This window comes from Hyperoodon ampullatus (genome assembly GCF_949752795.1).
Source record: "Hyperoodon ampullatus genome assembly, chromosome: 16".
Classification (NCBI taxonomy): domain Eukaryota; kingdom Metazoa; phylum Chordata; class Mammalia; order Artiodactyla; family Ziphiidae; genus Hyperoodon; species Hyperoodon ampullatus.
The window spans coordinates 62,126,400-62,154,189 of NC_136929.1; the positions used below are offsets into that span (position 1 = coordinate 62,126,400).

General features: G+C 47.3%; 1 protein-coding gene across 1 annotated transcript; it reads right to left on the reverse strand.

Moving 5' to 3' along the window:
• TMEM272 (transmembrane protein 272) lies at positions 1-27,163 on the reverse strand (the record flags this gene model as incomplete). The annotated part of the gene is given in 5 exon segments (XM_079721628.1): positions 1-249; positions 253-340; positions 5,434-5,521; positions 15,314-15,373; positions 27,106-27,163. Coding segments are annotated over 5 exon segments (543 nt in total).
• Positions 27,164-27,790: the final 627 nt, after the last annotated feature.

The window sequence follows — 27,790 nt, forward strand, 5'->3', positions numbered from 1 at the left end:
TCAGTCTTCCTCGGCAGCAGACCTCCACCTGGACATGTGGACACAGCTGCTGCCCAGCACAAGTAAGCCCAGCACGAGGACCCCTACTGCAAAGAGGTACAGGGTTTTGTCACAGTAATCCTGAGGCTGCTGGAAAGGTGGAATAAGATCTGGCAGGTAAACAGAAAAGACCCAGTAATTTCCCAGAAAGAACCAGAGGAAGAGGAAGAGGCTGAGGAGGAGGATGTAATATTTGTGTGCATTCTGCCTCTAGGGATATACATCGTCGTCATCATCATCCATCACCATGGCCTTGGACAGAAGCCGCCTCATCCTGGTGGAGTTGTACAGTAGGAGACACCTGGGTCGTGGTAGGGAGCCGGGGGTTGGAGGGCAGAGCAACAAAGGAGGGGGAGGAGAGGGGACAGGGGGAGGAGAGAAACAGAGAAAGATTCATTAGGAAAAGTGCACACGCTGGAGTTGGAAATGCTGCCAAGGTGCGAAATTTCATTTTGAAGAATTAGAACTGGCGAGAATGAAGGCATCCATCCTTAGCATCCTTGGTGGCACTTTATAGATATGTGAATTCCTTTGGACAAGGGATTCCTTGACTGAAGTTCATCTCTGCACCCAGAGTTTCCCTGTTGCTCTGGTTTGCTTCCTTAGCCTTGAGGTCAGTTCCGTGGCACCCTTAGCCTTGAGGTCAGTTCCGTGGCACCCTTAGCCTTGAGGTCAGTTCCGTGGCACCCTTAGCCTTGAGGTCAGTTCCGTGGCACCCTTAGCCTTGAGGTCAGTTCCTTGGCACCCTTAGCCTTGAGGTCAGTTCCGTGGCACCCTTAGCCTTGAGGTCAGTTCCGTGGCACCCTTAGCCCTGAGGTCAGTTCCGTGGCACCCCCTGGCTCCAGTGACCTGCTCTGCCTCCCTGCAGTGACCACCCCCTGGATCTGGTCATCATCTGGAAGTGCCCTCCTCCCCGATCCCAACTAATGCTAGTTGTTTAAGCCGCCCGGTCTGTGGAATCTTGTTAAGGCAGCCTGAGCTGACTAATACAGACACAAAGTATTTTTAGGCATATTGTTCTATGTAAAACAACCCTACGGAATGCACACCACTTTCCTCACTTTAGAAACAAAGGAATTGAGGACCAGTTGGGTGAACGAGTTGGCCAAGGTCACGTGGGTCAAAAGTGGAAGAGCCATGGGCTTCCCTGGTGGCGCAGTGGTTGAGAGTCCGCCTGCCGATGCAGGGGATGCGGGTTCGTGCCCCGGTCTGGGAAGATCCCACATGCCGTGGAGCGGCTGGGCCCGTGAGCCATGGCCGCTGAGCCTGCGCGTCCAGAGCCTGTGCTCCACAACGGGAGAGGCCACAGCAGTGAGAGGCCCGCGTACCGCACACACACACACAAAAAAACATACCTCAATCTTCCATATTCATTTGGTGACACGTCCAAGCTAGAAACCAGGGCTGCTCCCAGTTCCTCACCCGATATAACCAGTCAACAGCGACCATGCTGGGCACCCCTCCAGTAGTTCTCCCCCACTAGAATGGAAGGGCAGGGTCCAGCTATGCTTGCTTCACTGCTGCACACCCAGCCCAGCACATGTGTGGGGTGTGGCCCATTAGAAGTCCTGTGCTTGAAGTTCCAGCAGTATGGGGCTTCCCACCTCCCTGCCCGGACTGTGTGCTCATGCTCTCCTGGGACCCCTCTGCTCACCAGCCCGAGTCTTTCATAAACATCCAGACAGGTATCACCTCCTCCAGGAAGGATTCCAGTATCTCTCTTTACTGGGTTAGAAATATTCTTTGTGCTTATCTGTATTCTCTTATTTTCTACACTGAAAAGTTACCACTTATGAAAGATAACGAAACCTAAGTGAAGTGATTAGGCCAGCATTTGGCCTGTATGATCTCATTTAATGCTTATGCTAACCTAGGGGCTGTATATTATTATCCCTGGTTTGTGGATGAGAAAACTAAGGCTCAGAGAAGTTAAGTCACTTCACCCAGGTCCACAGTGAGTAAAAGGATGAGATGGATGTCGGTCCACACCTCTGACCACCAACTACACCACACTATCCAGGTGCTTAAATCAAAGCTATTAAGTCGGGCTTCCCTGGTGGCGCAGTGGTTGAGAGTCTGCCTGCCGATGCAGGGGACACGGGTTCGTGTCCCAGTCCGGGAAGATCCCACATGCCGCAGAGCGGCTAGGCCCGTGAGCCATGGCTGCTGAGCCTGCGTGTCTGGAGCCTGTGCTCCACAACAGGAGAGGCCACAACAGTGAGAGGTCGCGTACCGCCAAAAAAAAAAAAAAAAGCTATTAAGTCACAGGGTCTTTTTTCCTAAACCAGGAAAGTGTTCCCAAATGGTCCAGTTGCCCAGGCTTTCCAGGAATAAGATTTGTAGCCTGGCTGGGAGGCAGAACATAAGAAAAAGGAAGTGAGGGCTTAAAGGGGTCCAGAGAGCCACTCACATAGAGCTGATGCATCCAGGGAGGGCTTCCTGGAAGAGGAGGTATATTCCGAGCCCCTGTGAGCAGGGAGAGGTGGGAATGGGAGTGGCATGGCAAAGATGAAGGGTGGTGGGTTTGGGAAATAGGAGAAAACCAGCTGGGAGGAGCAGGACGGCCGAAGAGAAGGACTACGAGCTCGGGCAGGCGCGGGGTGCACAGGAGTTCAGCCATTTACCCCGTGGAAACCCAAGAGAAGCAACGTTTCCGCTTCAGTTTCCTCATCTGTAAGCTGGAGCTGACAGCACAGCTCGGGGTTCAGCTACTCAGCACCATTTCCCTTTCTAGCAGGGTCCCATTCCCTGGGGGCTGGCCCCCACTGTCACATGCAACCGGAGGGGGAATCCCAGGGCCTGTCCTCCCTGGAGGAGCCTTGTCCACACCAGGGTCAGCCTGGCACCCAAGGTCCAGGGACCTAGCCACCTTCCCAGGACTGGTTTGTGGGCACCTGATGCCAGGAGAGAGGAACTCTCTGGGGTTCATTTCACTTCACTGCTGGCCCAGACCAACTGCCCGGGTCTCACAGCCCAGGCTTCCTGGAGCCACCTGGTTCTTTCCTCTTTCACCAACCTTTGAAGTCGTGAGCTCTTTTAACAAATTACCTCTCAGGTTAGCCAGAGCTGAGTTTTTGTTCCTTATATTCAAAAAATCCTTTCTGATACAAGGACCTGCCCCAAAGGGGCATTGTGAAAACTGAATACGTTCAAAATGGGGGCCAGGCCCTTAGCACGGCACCTGGTACACAGTAAGTGCTCATGGGGTGGTAGAGATTATTACTAAGAAGTGGGGTCCTGGAAGATGAAATGGAGTGTTAGGTAGACAAATGGCCACTAAGTCAGTGGTTTTGAAACTTTCTTTCAACACGGTGCTCAGTAACAAACACACTTTACGTCACAGCCTAGTAATCGGGTAAGCATATGTCCTGGCTGGCTCAGAGAGGTGCCAGTTTATGCTGTTTTCCTGGCGTGACTATTATTAAAGCCCCCCTGTACTCTCAACAGTGTCCCAGTTGGGATGATAAATTACATGGTCAACTTACCAAACACACACGTGTGCATGTATATCACATGATACTTATCAGGCACTAATATTTCCTATTCTATTTTTTTAAAGTGATCACAACCTACTAAATTCATTTCATGATCTTCTAATGGGTCATGATTGTCAGTTCTTAGGTGACCCTGGGAAATGTCCACCCACTTCTCTTCAATACAATGCAATACGGTGGTGCCATCTGATGCATTTCAGAGATGCTGCAGTGTTCCAAGGGGGTTAAATAGAAAGCACTCGCCTCACTAGTAAACCTCTCTGTCTCGGGATTTTATAAGCCTGTTTGCTATTGCTCTCATGGTTATGGACTCACTGTGTATTGCCTCGCTGTGATGAGCACAAAAATTTAATTTGGCTTCAAACAGTTTTCGATTGCCAGGAAAAAAATCAATGCTGCTTATTAGGGCCCTGGTTTGTTCATTAAAATAAATTACCTTTGGGTTCTGGGCTGGCTTTCAGAAAGGAAACGTTCGCTGTTATTAAGAGGAACAGACTCCATGGATGGTAGTATCTCTAAAGGTAAGTTCTACCTTGCTCTACCTGATCATGAGGTAGTCCAGTGAGAGAGGGCGGGGCAGAGGTAATTACTGCTGAAAACTTTGCCCTTGTTTTGAGCACCTCTATGGCACTCAATCCATCAGAGCTTTCTTCTAACACTCTGGGGCCACATATGCAGCCCTGTTGATCTAAGAGCCGTTGGGTTTCCTTGGAGCTAAACAGAGCCCCAGGTAGATCCCGTCAGGATGTTAAGAGAAAGGATCCTATATTTATACATTCCAGAACATTGCCCACCAGACCGCTGCCAAAAGAGGAGGGTATTTAACAGTGAGGTGATCTCAGACACAAAAGGCTCCAAACGCTTGCTGCAAATCAGACATGTTTCCCAAGACAGAATAGAGCTTGTGGCTACTGATTGCATATAAGAACAGCCACCTTGAAGACATTCTTTTGATGTCTCAGATCAATACCATGACCAGTGCCACTGGGCAGCCTCTTTTGAAGGCCCCAAGCACCAGAAGGAAGCTGACAAAGAAATCAGACAATGGGTCCAAATGAAAGTTTATTTATAGCACTCGATTCTGTTTGTGTGTGTGTTATTGCTTCATTCTTATGAAACCATTTTGGAAATACAGACACTTGTGTTTTCTAGCTTTTGATATAGAAAGCTTTGAGGTGGGCTTGGATGGCTGGGAAGGGTCACTAATAAATGGAGGTAGACCTAAGGTACTTTTGGCAGGTGTGTCATTTCTGTGGGCTTGGAATTTTGAAAATTTAACTGCAGGCTACGCAGGACCTTTGATATTCCTTTTTCCAACACTTTTCCTGTTTCAACATGTGTCAATACAACCCATGAGCAGATCAGCTCCCTAGACTGATATAAGCTTGTGAGTCACAGACATCACCCCCAAACATCGGAGTTTAACGTTTGATTGATGATTGCAGCTAACAAATTCCATGCTAGTCATTTGAAAACTAGGAGCTATGGTTAAAAACAGAAATAAGAACTGCTAAAATCGAACACATTTTAACCAGATGCAAACTCTACTGCCCTATACAGAAAACTTTTTAAAAAAGAAGCACAGAGAAAGGCCACGATTATGGCTGAATTCAATGGTATAAGTAATTGGCAGTCGGTAACTTCTCTGCATCAACTGTAATCAGACCAAAGCCACAACTTAGCACACTGAACTCGGGGCAGCAGGAGGGAAGCTCTGGGTGAAAATGCCTCATCTGGAAAAATCCAAGTCTCTGCGGCAGGTCTCAGGATCCACCTGGCCCTGTCTTTCAACAACCCTGCGCGTAGGGGAAGCTGTTCTGTTAGCAAACAATTAAAGGATGCATTCCACAGTGCCTTAAGTTAAATTTCAACAAGAACTACAAACAACTGATAAATAGACATTACCTTTAAGGTCCCGATGATCCCACCCACTAGCAAGTATAGAGGAATGAGGGGCTGTATGGGACAGTCCTCCAAAAACTTCACTCCTGCAAAGGGGACAGAACAGAAAATTGAGTGAAATGCTTTCAAGAACACAATGTCGGTTAGGAAAATGAAGTAAATGTCTACAAAAGCCAACACGTTAATGACACAAACTGAAGCTCGACCCCTGCTTAGGGAATCTGCTCAGTCTCCCAAGCCACCCAGTCTTCAGGATGCTTACTGGACAGAACGGCAGTCCATTGGACATCAGAGCTGGGACCAAAGGTCACTGCACCACTTGGGATATTAACTGGCTACAGGTATGCCTTGCTTTTATGAAAACAGTGAATGACAACCCGTGTTTCCAATCAATGATTCATTTTACCAAAGGTCACTGCACCACTTGGGATATTAACTGGCTACAGGTATGCCTTGCTTTTATGAAAACAGTGAATGACAACCCGTGTTTCCAATCAATGATTCATTTTTACCAAAGGATCCCTTTAAATATCCAGGCTTTTTTTTTTTTTTTGGCCACACCGTGCAGCATATGGTTAGTTCCCCAACCAGGGATTGAACCCGTGCCCCCTGCAGTGGAAACACGGAGTCTTAACCGCTGGACCACCAGGGAAGTCCCTATCCAGGCACTGTGCTTAAAACAAGATCCAATTGATGGGTCACGTTCCCAAAATGCATCCACTGTGTAATATAAGGCTCCCATTTACCCTGCTTCCAGGGCCCACAGGACAGGGATTTGCCAGAAGAGAACACTTCCTCCGTGTGCAGAATCCTCTGCTATATTTGTTGCAGGCAACATATGATCATCATTGACCAATTCACTCACCCAACCCCAAGCTGGGACACATGTTTACTGACAAATCCTTAGTCACTGTATTGGAAAACTACCAAACCCACACCCTTTCTTATGGTGATTTTTCTCGCCATAGCAATGCTTTCTCTCTACTTTTCTCAGGCCTTTGTCTCTTGGCCTATTTAACCAATGATGATATGATGTATTATTTAAAATATAAGAAAGCAATTCCCATTTCCCTCAGTGACCAGTCTGGCTCCAATGACCAGTCTTCAGATGGGTCCTAACACGTCTTGGCTGTGCAGAGACATGAACTGTTCAGTACGTGCCCCTCACATTTCCCGGCCCCCTTGTGGGTACCCGGGACTGTGGGACTTGTGCTAGCCAACGGGCTGAGACATTTTGGAGCCAAAGCATTTAAAAACTGACACGTGATCCTTCGTTTTCTTCCCCTGCTTTGACCCAGTGGAAACCAAGGGTTGAGATGGTTAGTGCTCAAGACTAAAGCAGCTTAGAGTTTTACATCATCACATCACTTGGGGGAGTCTTGGGGAGCCCTGGAGAGGGTCCTGATCCACGCTGGAATTTGCATGAGCAAGAAATAAACCTCTGTAATCAACAAGGACCTACTGTATAGCACAGGGAACTCTACTCAGTATTTTGTAATAACCTATATGGAAAAAGAATATGAAAAAGAATGGATATATGTGTATGTATAACTGAATCACTTTGTTGTATACCTGAAACTAACATAACATGGTAAATCAACTATAAAATAAAAACATTATACTCAATATAAAGTAAATATTAAATTTTTTAAAAATTTAAAGAAATAAACCTTTGTAGTATTAGGCCACTGAGATTCCAGGATTGATTTGTTCCTGCAGCATAGTTAACTCACCCTGACCAATACTTTTGTCAACAGAACCCAAGAAAAGGGATTCTCACTGTAGAATTAAAATGTTCTGTTTAGGGGGACCTTCAAGATGGTGGAGGAGTAAGACATGGAGATCACCTTCCTCCCCACAAATACATCAAAAATACATCTACATGTGGAACAACTCCTACAGAACATCTACTGAACGCTGGAAGAAGACCTCAGACCTCCCAAAAGGCAAGAAACTCCCCACGTACCTGGGTAGGGCAAAGCGGAGAGATTCCCGCACAGAGGATCGGTGCCGACCTGCACTCACCAGCCCGAGGGGCTTGTCTGCTCACCCGCCGGGGTGGGCGGGGGCTGGGAGCTGAGGCTCGGGCTTTGGAGCTTAGATCCCAGGGGACTAGTGCGCCACAGCTAGCTGGGAGGGAGTCCAGGAAAATGTCTGGAGCTGCCAAAGAGGCAAGAGACCATTGTTTCGGGGTGCGCGAGGAGAGGGGATTCCTTCCCTGTCTGCCGACAGAAGGCAGAGCAGCACCTAACCAAGCTCCAGAGATGGGTGCGAGCCACGGCTATCAGCTTGGAAACCAGAGATGGGCATGAAATGCTAATGCTGCAGGTGCAGCCACCAACAATCCTGCACAAGCACAAGTCACTATCCACACCCACCCTGGGACCCTGTGCAGCCTGCCACTGCCAGAGTCCCACGATCTAGGGACAATTTCCCCAGAAGAACACACAGTGTGCCTCAGGCTGTTGCAATGTGATGCTGGCCTCTGCTGCCGCAGGCTCACCCCGCATTACAATTTTGACTACCGTACCCCTCCCTCCCCATGGCAAGAGTGAGCAAGAGCCCCCTAATCAGCCGCTGCTTTAACCCCGTCCGGGAACAGATGCCTGAGGACGACCTACACGCAGAGGCGGGGCCAAAACAAAAGCTGAACCCCAGGAGCTGTGCGAACAAAGAAGAGAAAGGGAAATCCCTCCCAGCAGCCTCTGGAGCAGCGGATGAAATCTCCACAGTCAACTTGATGTACCCCTGCATCTGTGGAATACCTGAATAGACAATGAATCATCCCAAAATTGAGGAGGTGGACTTTGGGAGCAACTGTAGGCTTCGGGTTTGCTGTCTGCGACTGATTTGTTTCTGATTTTTATGTTTATCTTAGTATAGTTTGTAGCGCTAGTTATCATTGGTGGATCTGTTTATTGGTTTGGTTGCTCTCTTTTTATTACTTTTTAATTTTATTTTAACTATTTTATTTTATTTATTATTTTTCCTTCTTTTGTTTTTCCCTCTCTTTTCTTCTGAGCCATGTGGCTGACAGGGTCTTGGTGCTCTGGCTGGATATCAGACCTGAGCCTCTGAGGTGGGAGAGCCGAGTTCAGGACACTGGACCACCAGAGACCTCCCAGCTCCATGTAATATCAATTGGCAAGAGCTCTCCCAGAGATCTCTGTCTCAATACTAAGACCCAGCTCCACCCAACGGCCAGCAAGCTCCAGTGCTGGACACCCTATGCCAAACAACTAGCAAGACAGGAACACAATCCCACCCATTAGCAGAGAGGCTAAAAAAAAAAACATTTAGAGAAGAGCAAACACCTATCCTTCTCAAACTCTTCCAAAATATAGCAGAGGGAGGAACACTCCCAAACTCATTCTATGAGGCCACAATCACCCTGATACCAAAACCAGACAAAAATGTCACAAAAAAAGAAAACTACAGGCCAATATCATTGATGAACATAGATGCAAAAATCCTCAACAAAATACTAGCAAACAGAATCCAGCAGCACATTAAAAGGACCATATACCATGATCAAGCAGGGTTTATCCCAGAAATGCAAGAATTCTTCAATATACACAAATCAATCAATGTGATACACCATATTAACAAACTGAAGGAGAAAAACCATATGATCATCTCAATAGATGCAGAAAAAGCTTTCGACAAAATTCAACACCAATTTATGATAAAAACTGTCCAGAAAGCAGGCATAGAGGGAACCTACCTCAACATAATAAAGGCCATATATGACAAGCCCACAGCCAACATCGTTCTCAATGATGAAAAACTGAAACCATTTCCTCTAAGATCAGGAACAAGACAATGTTGCCCACTCTCACCACTATTATTCAACATAGTTTTGGAAGTTTTAGCCACAGCAATCAGAGAAGAAAAGGAAATAAAAGGAATCCAAATCGTAAAAGAAGAAGTAAAACTGTCACTGTTTGCAGATGACATGACACTATACATAGAGAATCCTAAAGATGCTACCAGAAAACTACTAGAGCTAATCAATGAATCTGGTAACACTGCAGGATACAAAACTAATGCACAGAAATCTCTTGCGTTCCTATACACTAATGATGAAAAATCTGAAACACAAATTAAGGAAACACTCCTATTTACCATTGCAACAAAAAGGATAAAATACCTAGGAATAAACCTACCTAAGGAGACAAAAGACCTGTATGCAAAAAACTATAAGACACTGATGAAAGAAATTAAAGATGATACAAACAGATGGAGAGATATACCATGTTCTTGGATCGCAAGAATCAACATTTTGAAAATGACTATACTACCCAAAGCAATCTACAGATTCAATTCTCATCAAACTACCAATGGCATTTTTCACAGAACTAGAAGAAAAAATTTCACAATTTGTATGGCAACACAAAAGACTCCAAATAGCCAAAGCAATCCTGAGAAAGAAAAATGGAGCTGGAGGAATCAGGCTCTCTGACTTCAGACTATACTACAAAGCTACAGTAATCAAGACAGTATGGTACTGGCACAGAAACAGAAATATTGATCAATGGAACAGAACAGAAAGCCCAGAGATAAACCCACACACATATGGTCACCTAATCTTTGATAAAGGAGGCAAGAGTATACAATGGAGAAAAGACAGCCTCTTCAATAAGTGGTGCTGGGAAAACTGGGCAGCTACATGTAAAAGAATGAAATTAGAACACTCCCTAACACCATACACAAAAATAAACTCAAAATGGATTAAAGACCTAAATGTAAGGCCAGACACTATAAAACTCTTAGAGGAAAACATAGGCAGAACATTCTATGACATAAATCACAGCAAGATCCTTTTTGACCCACCTCCTAGAGAAATGGAAATAAAAACAAAAATAAACAAATGGGACCTAATGAAACTTAAAGGCTTTTGCATGGCAAAGGAGACCATAAAAAAGAAAACTCTCAGAATGGGAGAAAATATTTGCAAATAAAGCAACTGACAAAGGATTAATCTCCAAAATATACAAGCAGCTCATGCAGCTCAATAACAAAACAACAACCCAATCCAAAAATGGGCAAGAGACCTAAAAAGACATTTCTCGAAAGAAGATATACAGATTGCCAACAAACACATGAAAGGATGCTCCAACATCACTAATCATTAGAGAAATGCAAATCAAAACTACAATGAGGTATCACCTCACACCAGTCAGAATGGCCATTTACAAAAAATCTACAAACAATAAATGCTGGAGAGGGTGTGGAGAAAAGGGAACCCTCTTTCACTGTCGGTGGGGATGTAAATTGAAACAGCCACTATGGAGAACAGTATGGAGTTTCCTTAAAAAACTAGAAGTAGAACTGCCATATGACCCAGCAATCCCACAACTGGGCATATACCCTGAGAAAACCATAATTCAAAAAGAGTCATGTACCACAATGTTCATTGCAGCACTATTTATAAGAGCCAGGACATGGAAGCAACCTAAGTGTCCACTGACAGATGAATGGATAAAGAAGATGTGGCACATATGTACAATAGAGTATTACTCAGCCATAAAAAGAAACGAAATTGAGTTATTTGTAGTGAGGTGGATGGACCTAGAGTCTGTCATACAGAGTGAAGTAAATCAGAAAGAGAAAAACAAATACTGTATGCTAACACATATATATGGAATCTAAAAAAAAAAAAAAAAGGTTCTGAAGAACCTAGGGGAAGGACAGGAATAAAGACGCAGACGTAGAGAATGGACTTGAGGACATAGAGAGGTGGAAGGGTAAGCTGGGATGAAGTGAGAGAGTACCACTGACATATATACACCACCAAATGTAAAATAGATGGCTAGTGGGAAGCAGCCGCATAGCACAGGGAGATAAGCTCGGTGCTTTGTGTCCACCTAGAGGGGTGGGATAGGGAGGGTGGGAGGGAGACGCATGAGGGAGGAGATATGGGGATATATGTATACGTATAGCTGATTCACTTTGTTATACAGCAGAAACTAACACAACATTGTAAAGCAATTATACTCCAATAAAGATGTTAAAAAAAAAGCACTCTGACTTTTTATCCATATTTTGGAGAAGAAAATATTTACATGTTTAATTCATAAGTTAGGCTACCTGTAAAGTACTGTGTGATATAATATCAATAAAGTACTTAAAATGGCACTTCAATGTTTTATTTAAAAATCATATATCATGCACTTTTTTTTTTTTTTTGGCTGTGTTGGGTCTTCGTTGCGGTGCACGGGCTTCTCATTGTGGTGGCTTCTCTTGTTGTGGAGCACAGGGTCTAGGCGCATGGGCTTCAGTAGTTGTAGCACACGGGCTCAGTAGTTATGGCTCGTGGGCTCTAGAGCACAGGCTCAGTAGTTGTGGCACACGGGCTTAGTTGATCTGCGGCATGTGGGATCTTCCCGGACCAGGGCTCGAACCCGTGTCTCTTGCATTGGCAGGTGGATTCTTAACCACTGCGCCACCAGGGAAGTCCTGAAACTTGGCTTTCTTACATTTGGTTGGTTCATGTGACATTCCCTATGAAATGAGTGGAAGTATGATTCTTGGATTAAACGATTTTTCCAAAATAAAAAAGCAAAACAGCCGTGCTTAAAAAAAAAAAATCTTCTGATTAAATGGCATTTAAAGTTTTAGCTTTGAGTTGACATTTTACTTCCCACGAAGGCTTTGGTAGTTAAACAGAGGAAGTAAAGCATTTTCCTATGACTATACCATATTCCATTGAAATGAATAAATATTTCTAGGTATAGAGAGACCTACAAATTCACGGTAAAATCAGAGTAAAATCAAATACACACATTGATTCAAACATCAGCCTACAGAGGCCTGCCTTTATAGATATCTCTGATGTTTCGCTGAAGCCATTATTAGATGGAAGTACTTTCCAAGCCTCAAGAAAACCTTTTCACTCAAAGACCTTTAAATATCAGTACTTGATGCCAAAGTTGTTGCGTAGGAAGTGCTTTTCCATTCAAAGTCCAGCTGTGAAATGAACATGAGTAATGACTTACACACCTGCTCATTGCTAATGAATAAAAACAGCTGCTGATCACAGCAGAGCCAATCAGCACACAGATGGCTTAAAAGGACCCTAATAAATGTAATAAAAGCATCTTTCCCTAGTGTGCTTCGTGTACTGCCTGGGACCTCTAGATTTTCTTTCTGACTGACCTGCAGTACCATAATTACCCTCTTCAGGCTTTAGAATTCTCCCCAGTACAGTTGGTAAAACTACCAGATGTAGTGATTTGCGGGGGGGGGGCAATATTATGGAAGTTTAAAAATTATTTTTAAATATTTTTATTGTGATAAAGTATATATAACAAAAGTTTTGCCATTTTAGGCATGTTAAGTGTACAATTCAGTAGCACTAATTACATTCACAGACATGTGCAACCGTCACCACTATTAATAATTTTCAAAACTTGTTCATCACCATAGATGGACACTCTGTAACAATTTAGCAGTAATTCCTTGATTCCCACTTCAGGCAGCGGATGTAGCGATTTTAATATAACCACTATGGGAATTGGCCTTGTGGGGTCTTGCCTCATTTATGCAGCCATGTTAGCGAGTGAATTGTTTCAGTTAAGTTCATTATTCGGATAACTGAATCACAGGTTCCAAAAGCTCACATTTTACTCGATAAAAAAAAAAATCTATCTTTTACCAATAGATTTTTGCATAGGACATTTTCTTACGGGGAACTCTTAAGCAGGGTATACCTGACACCTTATAACTCTTCTTGATAGAGCGGAGCCATATAATAAATGTTCACTTTCAAATTGCCCTATAATAATGACAGCTTCAGGGCCTGTTGAAGTGGCTGAATTGTTTGCCCTGACACTAGATCGCCCCAGACTACTTGGCTATATGAATTCTGTGCAAACTTGAGAATTTCATTTTGTTCTTTTATTTCCTATCAAGCGGTCGGCTTTCACTTGTTACAAATCTAAGAGTACTGTTTTTATATTCATTTTTGGTTTTAGTATTGTCGATTTTTTTAAAAATCGAGGTGAAATTCATATAACACAAAATGAACCATTTTAGGTAATGATGAACCTAGCGGCAGGGCAGGAATAAAGATGCAGACATAGAGAACGGACTTGAGGACACAGAGGGGGAAGGGGAAGCTGGGATGAAGTGAGAGAGTACCACTGACATATGTACACTACCAAATGTGAAATAGCTAGCTAGTGGGAAGCTGCTGCATAGCACAGGGAGGTCAGCTTGGTGCTTTGTGATGACCTAGGGGGGTGGGATAGGTAGGGTGGGAGGGTGGCTCAAGAGGGAGGGGATATGGGGATTTATGTATACATATAGCTCACTTTTATTGTACAGCAGAAACTGACACAACATTGTAAAACAATTATACTCCAATAAAGATGTAAAAAAAAAAGAATCATTTTAAAGGGAACAATTCAGTGGCATTTAACGTATTCACAATGATGTGTAACCATCACCTGTATCTAGTTCCAAAACATTTTCATCACCCAAAAGGAAACACCATCCTCATTAAACTATTTGAATGCTGGGCGCTTTTTGTTTGCAACAATTCTTATGTCCTCTTTTTTTCCTTCCTATGCCTTTTTAATTTCTGCTCCAATATGCTATGAACTCGGAGCCCAGAGCACCATGCTTGCTAGACCTCTCTGTAAACAGGCATAGCTAGATTCCATGTGCAGAGCTTGGAGGCTCCCACCAGCAACATTCAAGGCTGCGAGTTTAATTTCACTGACATGAAAACGATTTTTGGCTACTCAAGGAGTTTCCCACCGCCTCAACCTTTCCTCACACTTCATACTTCTGGATAATTGAGATCATTTAATATATGTGACTAATGGAAATATTTACTCATTCATTCAGGAAAAGAATGTATAGAGCGCTGACCGTGACCATAGCCTGACATTCGTTTTTCATATTGATCCACATGGGAGCATAGGAACTGGGAAGGGTCCTTGGGAAAACTCTGGCCCAGGGGCTCCCAAACTGGGCAAGAGGTACCACAGTCATCTAGGGGCAGAGTTTTAGAAGCAGGTTCTGGGCTTCCCTGGTGGCGCAGTGGTTGAGAGTCCGCCTGCCGATGCAGGGCACACGGGTTCGTGCCCCGGTCCGGGAAGGTCCCACATGCCGTGGAGCGGCTGGGCCCGTGAGCCATGGCCGCTGAGCCTGCATGTCCGGAGCCTGTGCTCCGCAACGGGAGAGGCCACAACAGTGAGAGGCCTGCGTACCGCAAAAAATAAAAAAATTAAAAAAAATAAAAGCAGATGTCTGTCCTCACCGCAGACATACTGCAGCAGTATTCTCCAGGGCAGGTCCCAGAACTCCGTCTTTTTATTTTTTTTTATTTTTTTATTTTTTTTATTTTTTATTTTTTTGCGTTATGTGGGCCTCTCACTGTTGTGGCCTCTCCCGTTGCGGAGCACAGGCTCCGGACGCACAGGCCCAGCAGCCATGGCTCACGGGCCCAGCCGCTCCGCAGCATGTGGGATCTTCCCAGACCGGGGCACGAACCCGTGTCCCCTGCATCGGCAGGCGGACTCTCAACCACTGCGCCACCAGGGAAGCCCTCCGTCTTTTTAAAACATTCAGCAAGTAATTGTGTGTGACTCACGTGTGTCTGCAAATCATCAGCCTGGCCAGCTCTTCCTAGTGCACATTTTGCTTTTGTTTGTGTCTTTTTTTTTTTTTTTGGCCACCCCCCAAGGCTCACGGGATCTTAGTTCCCCGACCAGGGATTGAACCAGGGCCACCGCAGTGAACGCGCCGAGTCCTAACCAGAGGACCGCCAGGGAAGTCCCATCGCACACTTTATGTTTAAAGATGGAGTACCATCGTCCTGGCCGGACACGGCTGGCCTGGGGCATCCAGCAGCTCAGAGGCCAGCTCGCCTGGGAAGGCCATGGACAGCGGGAGAGCCAGGGAAGCGCAGAGCAGAAACAGGAAGCAGGCTGTAAGGGAAGGAGCGCGAGCCCGGTCAGAACACGGAGACTCTCATTTCCTTTCCGCTGCAGTTTACTTACACCTTCCGTGAAATCTGCCCTTCTCTCAAGGCAGCAGACGGGGAGGAGGTCACCGCTTGCCTGGGGCTTCCGCAGGAGAGGCAGGGGGTGCACGCCAGGGCTTGCATCTCTGAGACAGCTGAATGTCTCTTCTGATCAGGCTGCCAATTAGAAGGCCCAGATTTCCTGCACGACCTCTCCAAAGACTGACAGCTTCTAGAAAAGGAGTTCATAAGCTGCTGCTCTGCCAGTGCCAGGATGCCAGAAGCCACCGGCGTTCACGGAGCCAGGCGGCATCTACCCTGTGCTTCCTGGGAGCCTGTACCCACCGCAGATGGCTCTTCCCTACCGTGCATAAGGTTCACTGACAACTTGCTTTATCACTTAAGGAATCTGCTTCACAAAGTCTTTTTCCCTTCCATTTATTTATGGGTTATATATCCCATAGTATATATTAGACGGTCTCCTACAACTTCTTACTGATACACAGTGGAACAGAGCTCTGAACTGGCTTGGGGTTTTTCTTCCTATTCATGCAACCAATTCACCCTCTGGCACTGGGAAAGGACATGTAAGTTAGATAGACCTGTGTCCAAATCGCACCTCTGTCACTCATTAGCTGTGTGGCTTTGAGCGAATTAGAATTAGTTGGCCTCCTTGAAGCCTCATCATTCTCTTCTGTAACATGCATTAGCAGATGCACACACAAGCTCAGTATACAGCAACCGTTAGGATTTTAGGCAATTACTTCCCCTTGTTGGTTCTTGGTTTCCTTGTCTGTTAAATGGCCGGCAGATATAGGTTTTGCTTGGTCAGCAGTTTTTTAAATTATGAATTTGAATGTCTTTTGGGTAGGACTGCACTCCTGTTCCCACGTTTAAAGTTTAGACAGCATCACACATTTATGTTTTCTGCTGGTCCAGTGCCAGTCCTGAGAGCAGAGACAGGGTCTCTGAGGTAGACGGCATGGCAGCCTCCTGAGCATCCACTCCGCCCTCTCCAGGTAATCACCCCATTTTGTTCTGGTCTCCCCACCTCCCCATTCTCCTATGCAGTTTATGTGCTCTGGTACAAGCTGACTCCCCCTGGGCTTTTGAGAAGGGCAGGAGGCTTAGCCCTAAGTTACTGGCAGAGTTGCACTCACTGGGTATGTTTTTGGTTGGTGGATGGGCTCTTGGCTCATTCTGGGCCAAGGATACTCAAGGGGAGATTGACTGAGAGAAAGGTAAAAAAGCTTTCTCACTCTTCTGATAGAACTTCCAAGAACAAGGCTTCTCTCCCTCCTGGACACTGGTGAGGAAGCAAGTTGCTCTGGGGGCTGCTGGCCACCATCTTGACACCAAGAAAGGAAACCAGCCTGAGGATGAGGCTGACATGTGGAAGGCAAAGTGGAGAGGCAAAAAGTAACTAGGACCTCAGTGGCATCCGTCAACCACTGAATCACACCACTCATGAAGCTGAACTACTCCTGGACTTTCCATTGACATGAACCAATAAATCCCTTTATTATCTGTGCCACTTTGAGTTGGGTTTTCTATTACTTACACTGAACCCACTTTATTTTTATTTTTAATTTAATTTAATTTTTATTTTATTTTATTTTTGGCTGCATTGGGTCTTCGTTGCTGCATGTGGGCTTTTCTCTGGTTGTGGCGAGTGGCGGCTACTCTTCCCTGTGGTTTACGGGCTTCTCATTGCGGTGGTTTCTCTGGTTGGGAGCACGGGCTCTAGAGTGCAGGCTCAGTAGTTGTGGTGCACAGGCTTAGTTGCTCCACAGCATGTGGGATCTTCCCGGACCAGAGCTCAAACCTGTGTCTCCTGCACTGGCAGGTGGATTCTTAACCACTGCGTCACCAGGGAAGCCCCTATTTTTATTTATTTTATTTATTTTTTTTTAATTTTTTTTTTTTTTTGCAGTACATGGGCCTCTCACTGTTGTGGCCTCTCCCACTGTGGAGCACAGGCTCCGGACGCGCAGGCTCAGCGGCCATGGCTCACAGGCCCAGCTGCTCTGCGGCATGTGGGATCTTCCTGGACCGGAGCACGAACCCACGTCCCCTGCATCGGCAGGCGGACTCTCAACCACCGTGCCACCAGGGAAGCCCTATTTTTATTTTTTTAATTTATTTTTGGCTGCATTGGGTCTTCGTTGCTGCACGTGGGCTTTCTCTAGTTGTGGCGAGCGGGGGCTACTCTTCACTGCAGCGCGCAGGCTTCTCATTGCCGTGGCTTCTCTTGCTGCGGAGCACGGGCCCTAGAGCACACGAGGGCTTCAGTGGCTGTGGCAGGTGGGCTCAGTAGTTGTGGCTCGCGGGCTCTAGAGCACAGGTTCAGTAGTGGCAGCACACGGGCTCAGCAGTTGTGGCGCACGGGCTTAGCTGCTCTGCGGCATGTGGGATCTTCCCGGACCAGGGATAGAACCCATGTCCCCTGCATTGGCAGGAGGCTTCTTAACCACTGCACCACCAGGGAAGTCCTAAACCCACTTTAATTAATTTAATCTACTAGGTCCATTCCAGTTTCAGATTGTCAAACATCTCAGATCTATTTGTGAGCCTCAGTCATCTCTGGAGGCTGCAAGTGTCTGCAGCTAGGACCCTCACAGCCACACCACTAAATCCAAGCTCTGACACGAATTCTCCAAGCAGGGATGGACACGGCAGGGGTCGTCCCTCTCCTTCAAGAAGCCCCTTAAGTTGTCCTTCATGCCCATCTTGACCTTTACTTCCAGGAAATGCCCAAAAAAGGGCAGGCATGCAGACCGATTTGCCCCAATTTCCACTCCTCCCCTCAAACCACCCTCCTCTGAATTAGCTATAATATTTACTGATCATCAGAGCCGGCTTCCTGGGCACACAACCTGGGCAGTCACATGGGGGCCTGTGCTGAGGAGGACCTTGTACTTGGTTTACTGCTCTTCTGTTGCGGTCTTGAATTTCTCAGTGAATTTTTCTTTGAATTTGTACTTTGTAAGTGAAGTCTGATGGGACAATGGAGCACAGATGTGAGCAGATACGTGGGGTGAGTGTGGCTGCCTCTCCTGGCTGTGTTCTCCAGTTCTGCTGGGCCCACGGGTGTGGACATTCATTAAGACTCAAAATGAATACAAAGTAAGTGTGTTATGTCTTCAACTGAGTGAGCAGGGGCACCGACAACCCTGAGAGGCCACCTTTTTCATTTGAACCAGAACTTGCTTCAAATGCAGACAGAAGGCAGTGGTGTTCTAAGTAACGCAAATGACCAAGAAGCCCTATCACATCCTTTCTTATACAGGAGAATTCCCTGAATCAGCCAACCACTCATCCCAAAGTGATGACACAGAAGAAAGGGAAAGATAGGGCAACCCCTAGATCTGTTTCTGTTCAGCCCTTCCTTACTCATCAGTAAGCAGAAGGTAAAGGGTGTTGGTAGAAAGCACGTGTACCAAGAAGTGAAATTAAAAGAGCTGCATTCGTTTTGTGTATTATTGCCACTGTTGTGGTAAAAACCAAATACATATGTATGTAAGAGCTATGAAACACAAATCGTGTAATTTTGGTGATTTTACATCTGGGTTAAATGCTCTTACAGTTGCATTTAAAACTGTCATTAGGGCTTCCCTGGTGGCGCAGTGGTTGCGAGTCCGCCTGCCGATGCAGGGGACGTGGGTTCGTGCCCCGGTCTGGGAAGATCCCACATGCCGCGGAGCGGCTGGGCCCGTGAGCCATGGCCACTGAGCCTGCGCGTCCGGAGCCTGTGCTCCACAACGGGAGAGGCCACAGCAGTGAGAAGCCCGCGTACCGCAAAAAAAAAAAAAAAAAAGTAAAAAAAACTGTCATTATAGGGAATTCCCTGGTGGTCCAGTGGTTAGGACTTGGTGCTCTCGGTCCTGGGGCCCCGGGTTAATCCCTGGTCCGGGAGCTAAGATCACACAAGCTCCATGGCTGACCCCCCAGCAAAAAAATGTCATTATATAATATTAAGGTGAGTGGTAAAATTTATGCTAATAATTTTAGATTGTTAATTAACAATTTTTCTTTTTTCTTTACTTAAAATGTCATTAAAAGGCAAACGAAAAATACTATGACAGATCAAAAGAGACTGCGGAAGAAAGGAAAAAGCTTTCTCTTTCAGTACCTTGAACAGGGCTTTTTTCCTGCTTTTTGAACAAGGTTTTCTGCCTTTTCATTCTGCAACTGGTCCTGGCAGGTTCCGCAGCGGGGTGATCTGTTGATCACAGGGAACACAGCACTGCCGGCAATGTGGCTGATTAAAGGGAGAGTGTCGATTAATATAGCCACATCTGTTTTAATTCCCAGTTTACAATGGGAGTCGAGGAAAAAATTTCCTGCTGATATGTGATAGAAAAGCAGGAAGCTGAGAAATCCCACCTCTATTTCTGGGCTTGAGCTTGTTATCACAATGATAAAGTGATCGGCATCCTGGAAAACCCTTCACTGCTCTGGGAGCTTGTGACAGATGGTGCCACCTGGCCACATGTGTAATCCAGGCGTTCAGTGACACAGAGGCCCCTGTCATGCAAGCTTCCTACCTTGGAGCAAGGCTGAGAGAGACGGCTGGGGCCAGAACATTCCTAAGGACCACCCAGAGGAGAGTAGGACCCACCTAGAGCCGATGGCCTGGGCTCACGTCCCACTCCATGCCCTACGGTGTGGAGGGCTGGGCTCTTCACCCCTCAGGTTTCAGTGTCCTCATTTAAAACGTGAGCATTATCATAGGGCTTTCCTAAGAGACTTGTTAAAATGATCAAACGTCATAAGCCACATAAGGCACTAAACACGAGGTCTGCTACACGATAAACACTGTGTAAATGTCGGCCCTTATTATCATCATCATTATTCTCCCTTCGTGATGGAAGGAGCGTGGCTTCCCTTTTATCTCAGACACGACCTCCCCCAGCCCTTCCCCGGGTTCAAATAGAGAACTGAAGAAACAACAAGCGAGGGAGACCCGGTGGGTCCCACGGACTTCGAATGAGCCGTGATGGGATGGCTCCAAACCTGACATCACTCCCTGAGCCCATGTGCAGCCCAGACTTCATTAGCACCAGACTCTCTGCGTCACCACCGTCAAGGTCTCAGGCTCACTTCTGCTCTCACCCTGGCAGATGTAATTCTGAGATTCCCTTGGGCTACTCTGGACCTAAGAAGTCAGAATCTCTGCCAACACGACCTAGGAATCTGTGTTTCCAAGCAACTCCACCAGTGACTGTGAAGTAGGTGGTCCACGCACCATCCTTTTTATAAGCAGTGCTGGAGATTCTAAGCCAGGCCCTCCTTAGCGTCTGTTTGCTCAGCGAAGTGTGAGGTGTCGGGGCCACACGGGGCTGCGGGATTTCACTGGGAGGAAAGTAACCAGCATTACTCACACGGGGACCTCTCTACCACTCAATCCTTATGAGGACCCCTCAAGCCACAGCCAGGGACTGGAACCCTTGCTCCCCACCCCCCATATCCCCCTGCATCCCAGGAGAGCTGGTACGCAGTCCGGATGAGGACAGCCCTCTGAGACAGCAGCTGAGTTTCCTGCTGACCTTGCTCAGGCCAGGACGGGGGTTTGATAGCAGTGACCACCTCTAATAAATACCTCGCTGCCTTCGAGTTTACTAAGCACTGATTCCAATGTGGCTCAGAGGGCCACATCCTGGTTTCTGATGAAATGAGTTTCTATCAAGTCCATTTAAAAGAACCGAGTGAAACTGCCAAGTCAACCAAGAGTCCCAAAGGAGAAAATAATTGAGAATTAGAGCAATGGTGGGAGAAGGATATTAGGATCTAGAGGCTGGAGCTGACCCATTCTTTATGCCAAGAACACAGATGAACTGATTCCTGACAATGAAGGCTGTGAAAAAAGACCCCCCCGAAAGGATGGCCTCCCGGGGCGGTGTCGGGATTAACCAGCTCAGGGCTCCCGCTCACATCCTGCAGTGGGTTTAGCGCTGCTGCTCTCACCGTCACTTGTTAAAGACATAGTAGCACCTAGCTATCAGTCCAAGTACATGACCAGAAGTATCCAAAGCATTTTTTTTTTTGTGATACGCGGGCCTCTCACTGCTGCGGCCTCTCCCGTTGCGGAGCACAGGCTCCGGACGCGCAGGCTCAGTGGCCATGGCTCACGGGCCCAGCCGCTCCGCGGCATGTGGGATCTTCCCGGACTGGGGCACGAACCCGTGTCCCCTGCATCGGCAGGCAGACTCTCAACCACTGCGCCACCAGAAAAGCCCCAAAGCATTTTTAAAGGGAGCAATCTTGGTAGGGGAAGTGGGTGGCTTCTCACTTAGTCTACTCTCCAGGATCTCCAGCACCTGGTTCTTTTGAATAGCAAGTGTAACCCCTGCTCTCTTGCTTAAATAGTTTAATGGGGAAACTGAGACCAGGACCCAGCAGTTTTTCTCTGCAACACCACCTTTTGGGGGCTCCACTCAGCGACCAAATACCCAGGAGGCAATTGGCAAAGGGTCCAGGAGGATAAACTCAAAGTAAAGTCCTCTTTCCAAACTGTCCTCTCCATTTCCCCGCGTCTATAAAGTCACCAAAACCTCAGTCATCTGTGCCACTTCTGCCCTCTCCTGGTACACCCAGTGATCTCGTCTCTGCCTCACTTTGTGCATCCTTCCCTCTTCTCCATCCCTGGATCGGCACCCGCATCACCCTCTCACCTGGCCTGTTCCTCAGCCCCCCACTAACTTGGCAACAGAGACCTCACAACCCCATAAGGGAGATAAGATGTGCACCCAGGGGCCAATACAGATCAGTGTGTGAGAGGGGCCACGAGAGGTGCATGAAGTGGTCAGGAAGCCCAGGAGAGGGAGGAGTCCGAAGGAAATCAAGCCTCCACCTTCCAGGAGGAGGTGACCCTGGCACTGGGTGTTGATGAATGGGTAGGGTTTTGACCGGCGGAGTGGCTTTTCAGTCAAAGGGAAAATCCTAAAGGAAAAGATTCAAGGAAGAAAAGATCAGGGTGGGTTTGGGAGAGTGACAAATCCTCCCATTTAGCTGAGCACAGGTCATCCATAACAGATGAGGGGGAAATAAGACTGGAACAAGGTATTGAGAATAGAGGGCATTTCCAATCTACATCAGGGCATTTGGATTTTATTAGGAAGATCAAGGGAGTTGTAGGATTTGGAGCTGGGAAGTGACATAATCAAAGTCAAATCACTGGAAGCAATGAGGCCAATGGAATGGAGATGACGGCTGAGAGACCAGTGAGAAGGCTGATCCATCGCTGATCCTGGAGGGTGATCATGAAGTGTAGGGGGGTCAGGCTCTCGAGTACCAGTTAGATGCGGTAATAAAGGAAAGAAAGGAGTAGAAAATGCCTCAAGTGCTGAGCTTGGGTCACAATAATGGTGGTGGCGTTGACAGAAATGGGAGAAATGGGAAGAGGAGGAGCTTTGGGGAAAGGACGTGTTTGGTTCAGAATTCACTGCACTGAACGTGCTGGGAGAACCTACTGGAATCTGGGAGCCCAGAGCTCCAGGATTTTCTCAAACCACCTCCATTGCCCATGTGACTTGCCAAAGGCTTAAGACTCTCCACCATCCATGTAATAGGATGATATAGTAACAAGAATCATGCTGACAGGTGCTAGAATCTTTTTTTCTGATCCCTGACAAGAGATGCCAAATTTTGCATCTTGGAGCCCAATGAGGGCAATTCCCTGGGATTGTCCCAAGGGAGAGGGATGGAGGAAAGTGCCCAAAGGGGAGGACCAAGGTGGAGGTGGTGTGCACGGGCGGGGAGACCTCGTAGGCTGATGAGGAGTGAAGTCCTTGGATGGCTCTGCGGGTGGTGGTCCTCTTCCTTACAGCATCCAGAGGGAACTGCTACAAGGAACACCTAGGGAGGGGCCACCAGGCCCCCCGGCTTGGAAAGACCCCAACATCCCAAGCTTGGCGCAGGTGCTGGCCCCATGGTCGGGACAGAGCCCACTGCTATGCGGGCTGTGCAGGAAAGAGGGGGCGGGGTGAGGCTAAGGGATGAGTGAAGGTGGAAAGCCCTCTTGCCTGGAGGAAGGGATGCCCTTTCCTTGGAAGACAACTTCCTAAGCTGTGTGTCCTTGAGGCTACCGCTACCAGGAGGGAACCTTTTAGAAGCTGCACAAAGAGTCTGTACGGCCTCTGATGGCTCTGCCCGGAGAGCAGGAGCCTCCCCTGCCCCAACCCGCCAAAGAGGTGAACACGATCCCCCTGCCCCACAGCCTGAGTTCTGTGACCGCAATGCCCATGACTGATTTTTTTGCTGGCAAGCAGGAACGTGAAGTCAGTTTAATTTTACCTACAAAAGGAGAAGTTTTCAAGTTTTAAAAGCACATTAAAAAAATCGGGGGGGGGGGGGCGGTGGTCTTCCCTGGTGGCGCAGTGCTTAAGAATCTGCCTGCCAATGCAGGGGACACGGGTTCAAGCCCTGGTCCGGGAAGATCCCACATGCCGCGGAGCAACGAAGCCTGTGTGCCACAACTACTGAGCCTGCGAGCCACAACTACTGAAGCCCACACGCCTAGAGCCCATGCTCCCCAACAAGAGAAGCCACTGCAATAAGAAGCCCGTGCACAGCAACGAAGAGTAGCCCCTGCTCGCTGCAACTAGAGAAAGCCTGAGCGCAGCAACGAAGACCCAACGCAGCCAAACATAAATAAATAAATAAATAAAATTAATGAATTAATTTTTAAAAATCAAATAAAATAATGCACTATTTCTCACAGCCAGAATCACAGCATAAACTGCCTCTCGACATTCAGTATGTGGACTTCCATGAGCCTCTGTCCACCTCCCTGGGGGCTGAAACACCCAGGGTCACAGGCCTCTGGTCCAGTCTCAGGGTGGAAGGCCCCTCCCCCAGTGTTCCCCTGTGCCTGCCTTCACTGAGCTGCCATCTCCAAGTGGTGCTAAGAGGGCTTCCCAGGACGCCCCGATAGATGCCCTGACCTGGGCTCAGCGTACCAGTCGCATTTAATTGCGTCATCCCGTGATGGCCAGAGGCCGGCGGCACACACTGCACGTGCATTCATCAAGGTTTCGTTGCTTCCCAGTTATTAAATCGACCCTCCAGGCCAGCCTCAGGGTGCAGGGAGGCAGCCGTAGTACAGCAGAATGAACTTGGTGGGAAGAACGTGTGAGACGGGGAGGCTGACGGTCAGGGCTGGGCCGCGGCCCAGGAGAGCTTTCCAGGCGGCTGGGTGGGGCCTGAGGCCGTGACAGAGACTTCCCTGCTCCCTCCATGGACAGACAGATGGAGGGGTCATTGCTTCGGGCCTCAAGTCCCTCCCCTCCACCACTGAGCTAACTTCACATGTGGATAGGGACCAGCTGCCAATCCACCTAAAGGGAATAGCTGAAGATTGTTCTTAAAATAGAACTTTGCTTTCTCATTACATAAGCATGTAGTGCTTTACAGGAAATGTAGAAAACCATATAGAAGAAAATTTTAAAGTCATTCGAAAGGAAGACACTGCGGTGTAGATGCATCAAGGGCAGCATTGTAAGAAATTCAGGATAAGACCAGGGAAGCTTTTTTCCAGTCTAAATTCTAAAAGAATTGTTAATTGTGAAAATTCTCGAACATTCAGATACCTACCACTCGGTTTCTCTTGTCCATATGCTTCCTGTATTAAGTTTTTAAACTTTTTAGTTGGAAATAATCCCAGTGTGTATTTCCTAAGGATAGGGACATTCTCTTACAACCTTAGTAAAGTTGGCAAACTTCCTTACATTCACATTGAGAGAATACTTTAATCTACTATCCATATTCCAATTGGGTTGGATCCAATCTAAGGTCAGGTATTTCCTTTTGTTGTTGAATCTCCTTGGTCCTCTTGAACCTAGAACATTTCCATAGACTCCATTTGTTTTCTATCATGTTGACATTTTTGAAGAATATGGTTGTTATGGACTGAATGTTTGTGTCCTCTCTAAATTCATGATAAAACCTTAGCCAAATGTGGTGGTATTTTAGGAGGTAGGACATTTGCGAGGTAATCAGGATTAGGTGAGGGTGGAGGCCCCACGAATGGGATGAGTGCCCCTTTCAGAGACAAGAAAGACCCTGCTTCCTCTCTGCTCTCCGTCATGTGAAGATACAGGGAGAGTCAGCAGTCTGCAACTTGGAAGATGCTCTCATCAGAACCCAGCTTTGCTGGCACCCTGACCTTGGACTTCCAGCTTCTAGAACTGTGAGGGATAAACCTTTGCTGTTTATAAGCCACCCAGTCTATGGCAAGTTGTTATAGCAGCCCAAAAGGACTAAGACAGCAGTCTTCACTTTCGGTTTGCCCCTGTTCCCTTGTGTTTGGTTTAGGGTTGTGCCTTCTCAGCCAGATTTCTGCACAGGTGATGGCCACCTGTCCCTCACTGGTGATGTTAATTCTGAACCCGTCAGAGTTTTTCCCAATTTTTCCACTGCATAATTACTGTCTTTTTTCTCCCTTCCAACCAACAATGCAGTTTGGAAGGCCCAGGGGAAAAAGTGAACCTGGTGTTTTTGTCTGGCTGCATTTTCCAGGGTGAGAAGGGAAAGAAGAGGAGATGACACAGAGGTGAACAGGGGTCCACCCACAAAGGGTCTTTCAAGTGATGTGAAGCTCACTTTCCCTTCTGCAGGAATGGGTCCAGGACCATTGCCCCCACTCTGGCCCCCATATAGTAGGTATGATCCAGAGGTGCAGGGGGCTGTGTGACCTAGAGCCACTGCAGGGAGTAAAACGTCAGGCTGTGTCTGAGGAGGATGAGATGGGGGTTGGGTACATCAGCTAGAGGAGGAGCTTGTATTGGGAGCTGGTGGTTCATTCATTCACCCATCTAGTCATTCGGTGGACAGTTACTACACTCCTACCATGTGCTGGGCACTATCGGAGGTGCTGGGGATGCAGCAGTGAACGAGCTGTCCTGAGAGGAGAGGGAGGTGCGGAGGTGGTGATCATACATGGGTATCAGCATGTCGATACCACGGTTCACCAGGCACCCATCCACCATCCCCTTGTCTCCTGGCCCTATAGCTTAGTCCACTCTACCCTCTGCCTGCTGTTTCCAAATATTACTGCTTTAAGATAGGTTGCTTAAGACTTCCCACGAGATTCCCTTTATTCACACATCATCTGTATAAAAGACAGACCACACGGCTCAGTAGGAGGTAAATGCTTTCACCCCAAGGAGTCCCAAGGTCTGGGATTTGTTTTAAGGATATTCCAAATGTTATGATATAGCCTGGGCCTTCTGTAATGTGGCCCAACCCCTCTGGACACAAGGGCCCCACCAGGAGATGGTGGGGAAAGTCCAATTTGGCAAGACGACAGGGTAGGATGGGGGTGCGGGAAGCCACCCCAATCCAAATCCACTCACATCTCCCTGCACGTCCCCCGGCTCCGCTGCCATTAATTACATGCTGGCTGTATCAGTGACTCCATTCACGCAAACATTTTCCAAACACAGATTATGTTGAAAATACATCCTGTGCACTGCGAAAAGCTATAGGTTCCTAAATAAGGAGTAGAAGGAAGGGCATCAACAGAGGTCAGGACACTATCCCCTCCCAGCTCTACCCTGGGGCCACCCTGAGCCAAGCACAGGCCACCCACAGGGTTCGCTTTGGGCTCTAACAAGTCATGTGATTTCAGACTTGTTAAAGCCCACAGTGAAGCCCAAATCCTTCAAAACTAGGACATTTCTCAGAGCTGTGACTCACCACTGCTGGCAGTTTTAGAAATGCACCGATGACACGCCTCCTCCACACCTCCTGGCATTGTTCTTGCTTGCTGACAAAGTTCTGGGAATCAAACACAATTTATCCATAATTTATTAGAAAAGCTGTGGCAGGACTGACATGGCACCAATGAACCACCTCTGTGCGTGTCACCTGTGCCTGCAGGTGGCCTCAATCAGCCTGGATTCCGGGTGCCGGCTTTGACACCGGTCGGCCTGCAGGTGTGGCCTTGGTAGCCATGATCAGACTGAAACACCCCTCATTTCACACATGAGGGAACCACGCTCAGAGAGGTTAAGAAGCTTGCCCACTGAGGCACAGCTGGGAAGACACAGGGCCTGGAGGGCAAGGTAATAATAGGTACCATTTATTGAGCAATTGCTAAGTGCCAGGTGTTAGGTTAGCACTTCACATACATCTTCTTGTATTTAATCCCCACAACAATCCTGGGAAGTACTATTAACTCAGTTTTACAGATGGAGTCTTGGAGACTCAGAGAGGTTAAGATTCGCTCTAAAGCCAGAGCTAACAACTGGCAGAGCCCAGGTTTGACTCAGATATATCGACAGAGCTGAAGCCCTTCTCACTTCCACACACACATGTAGCTCTCTCGATTATAACATCATTCTCCAAGGTCCACGGAAAAAGGGTAAGCATGGATTTGACC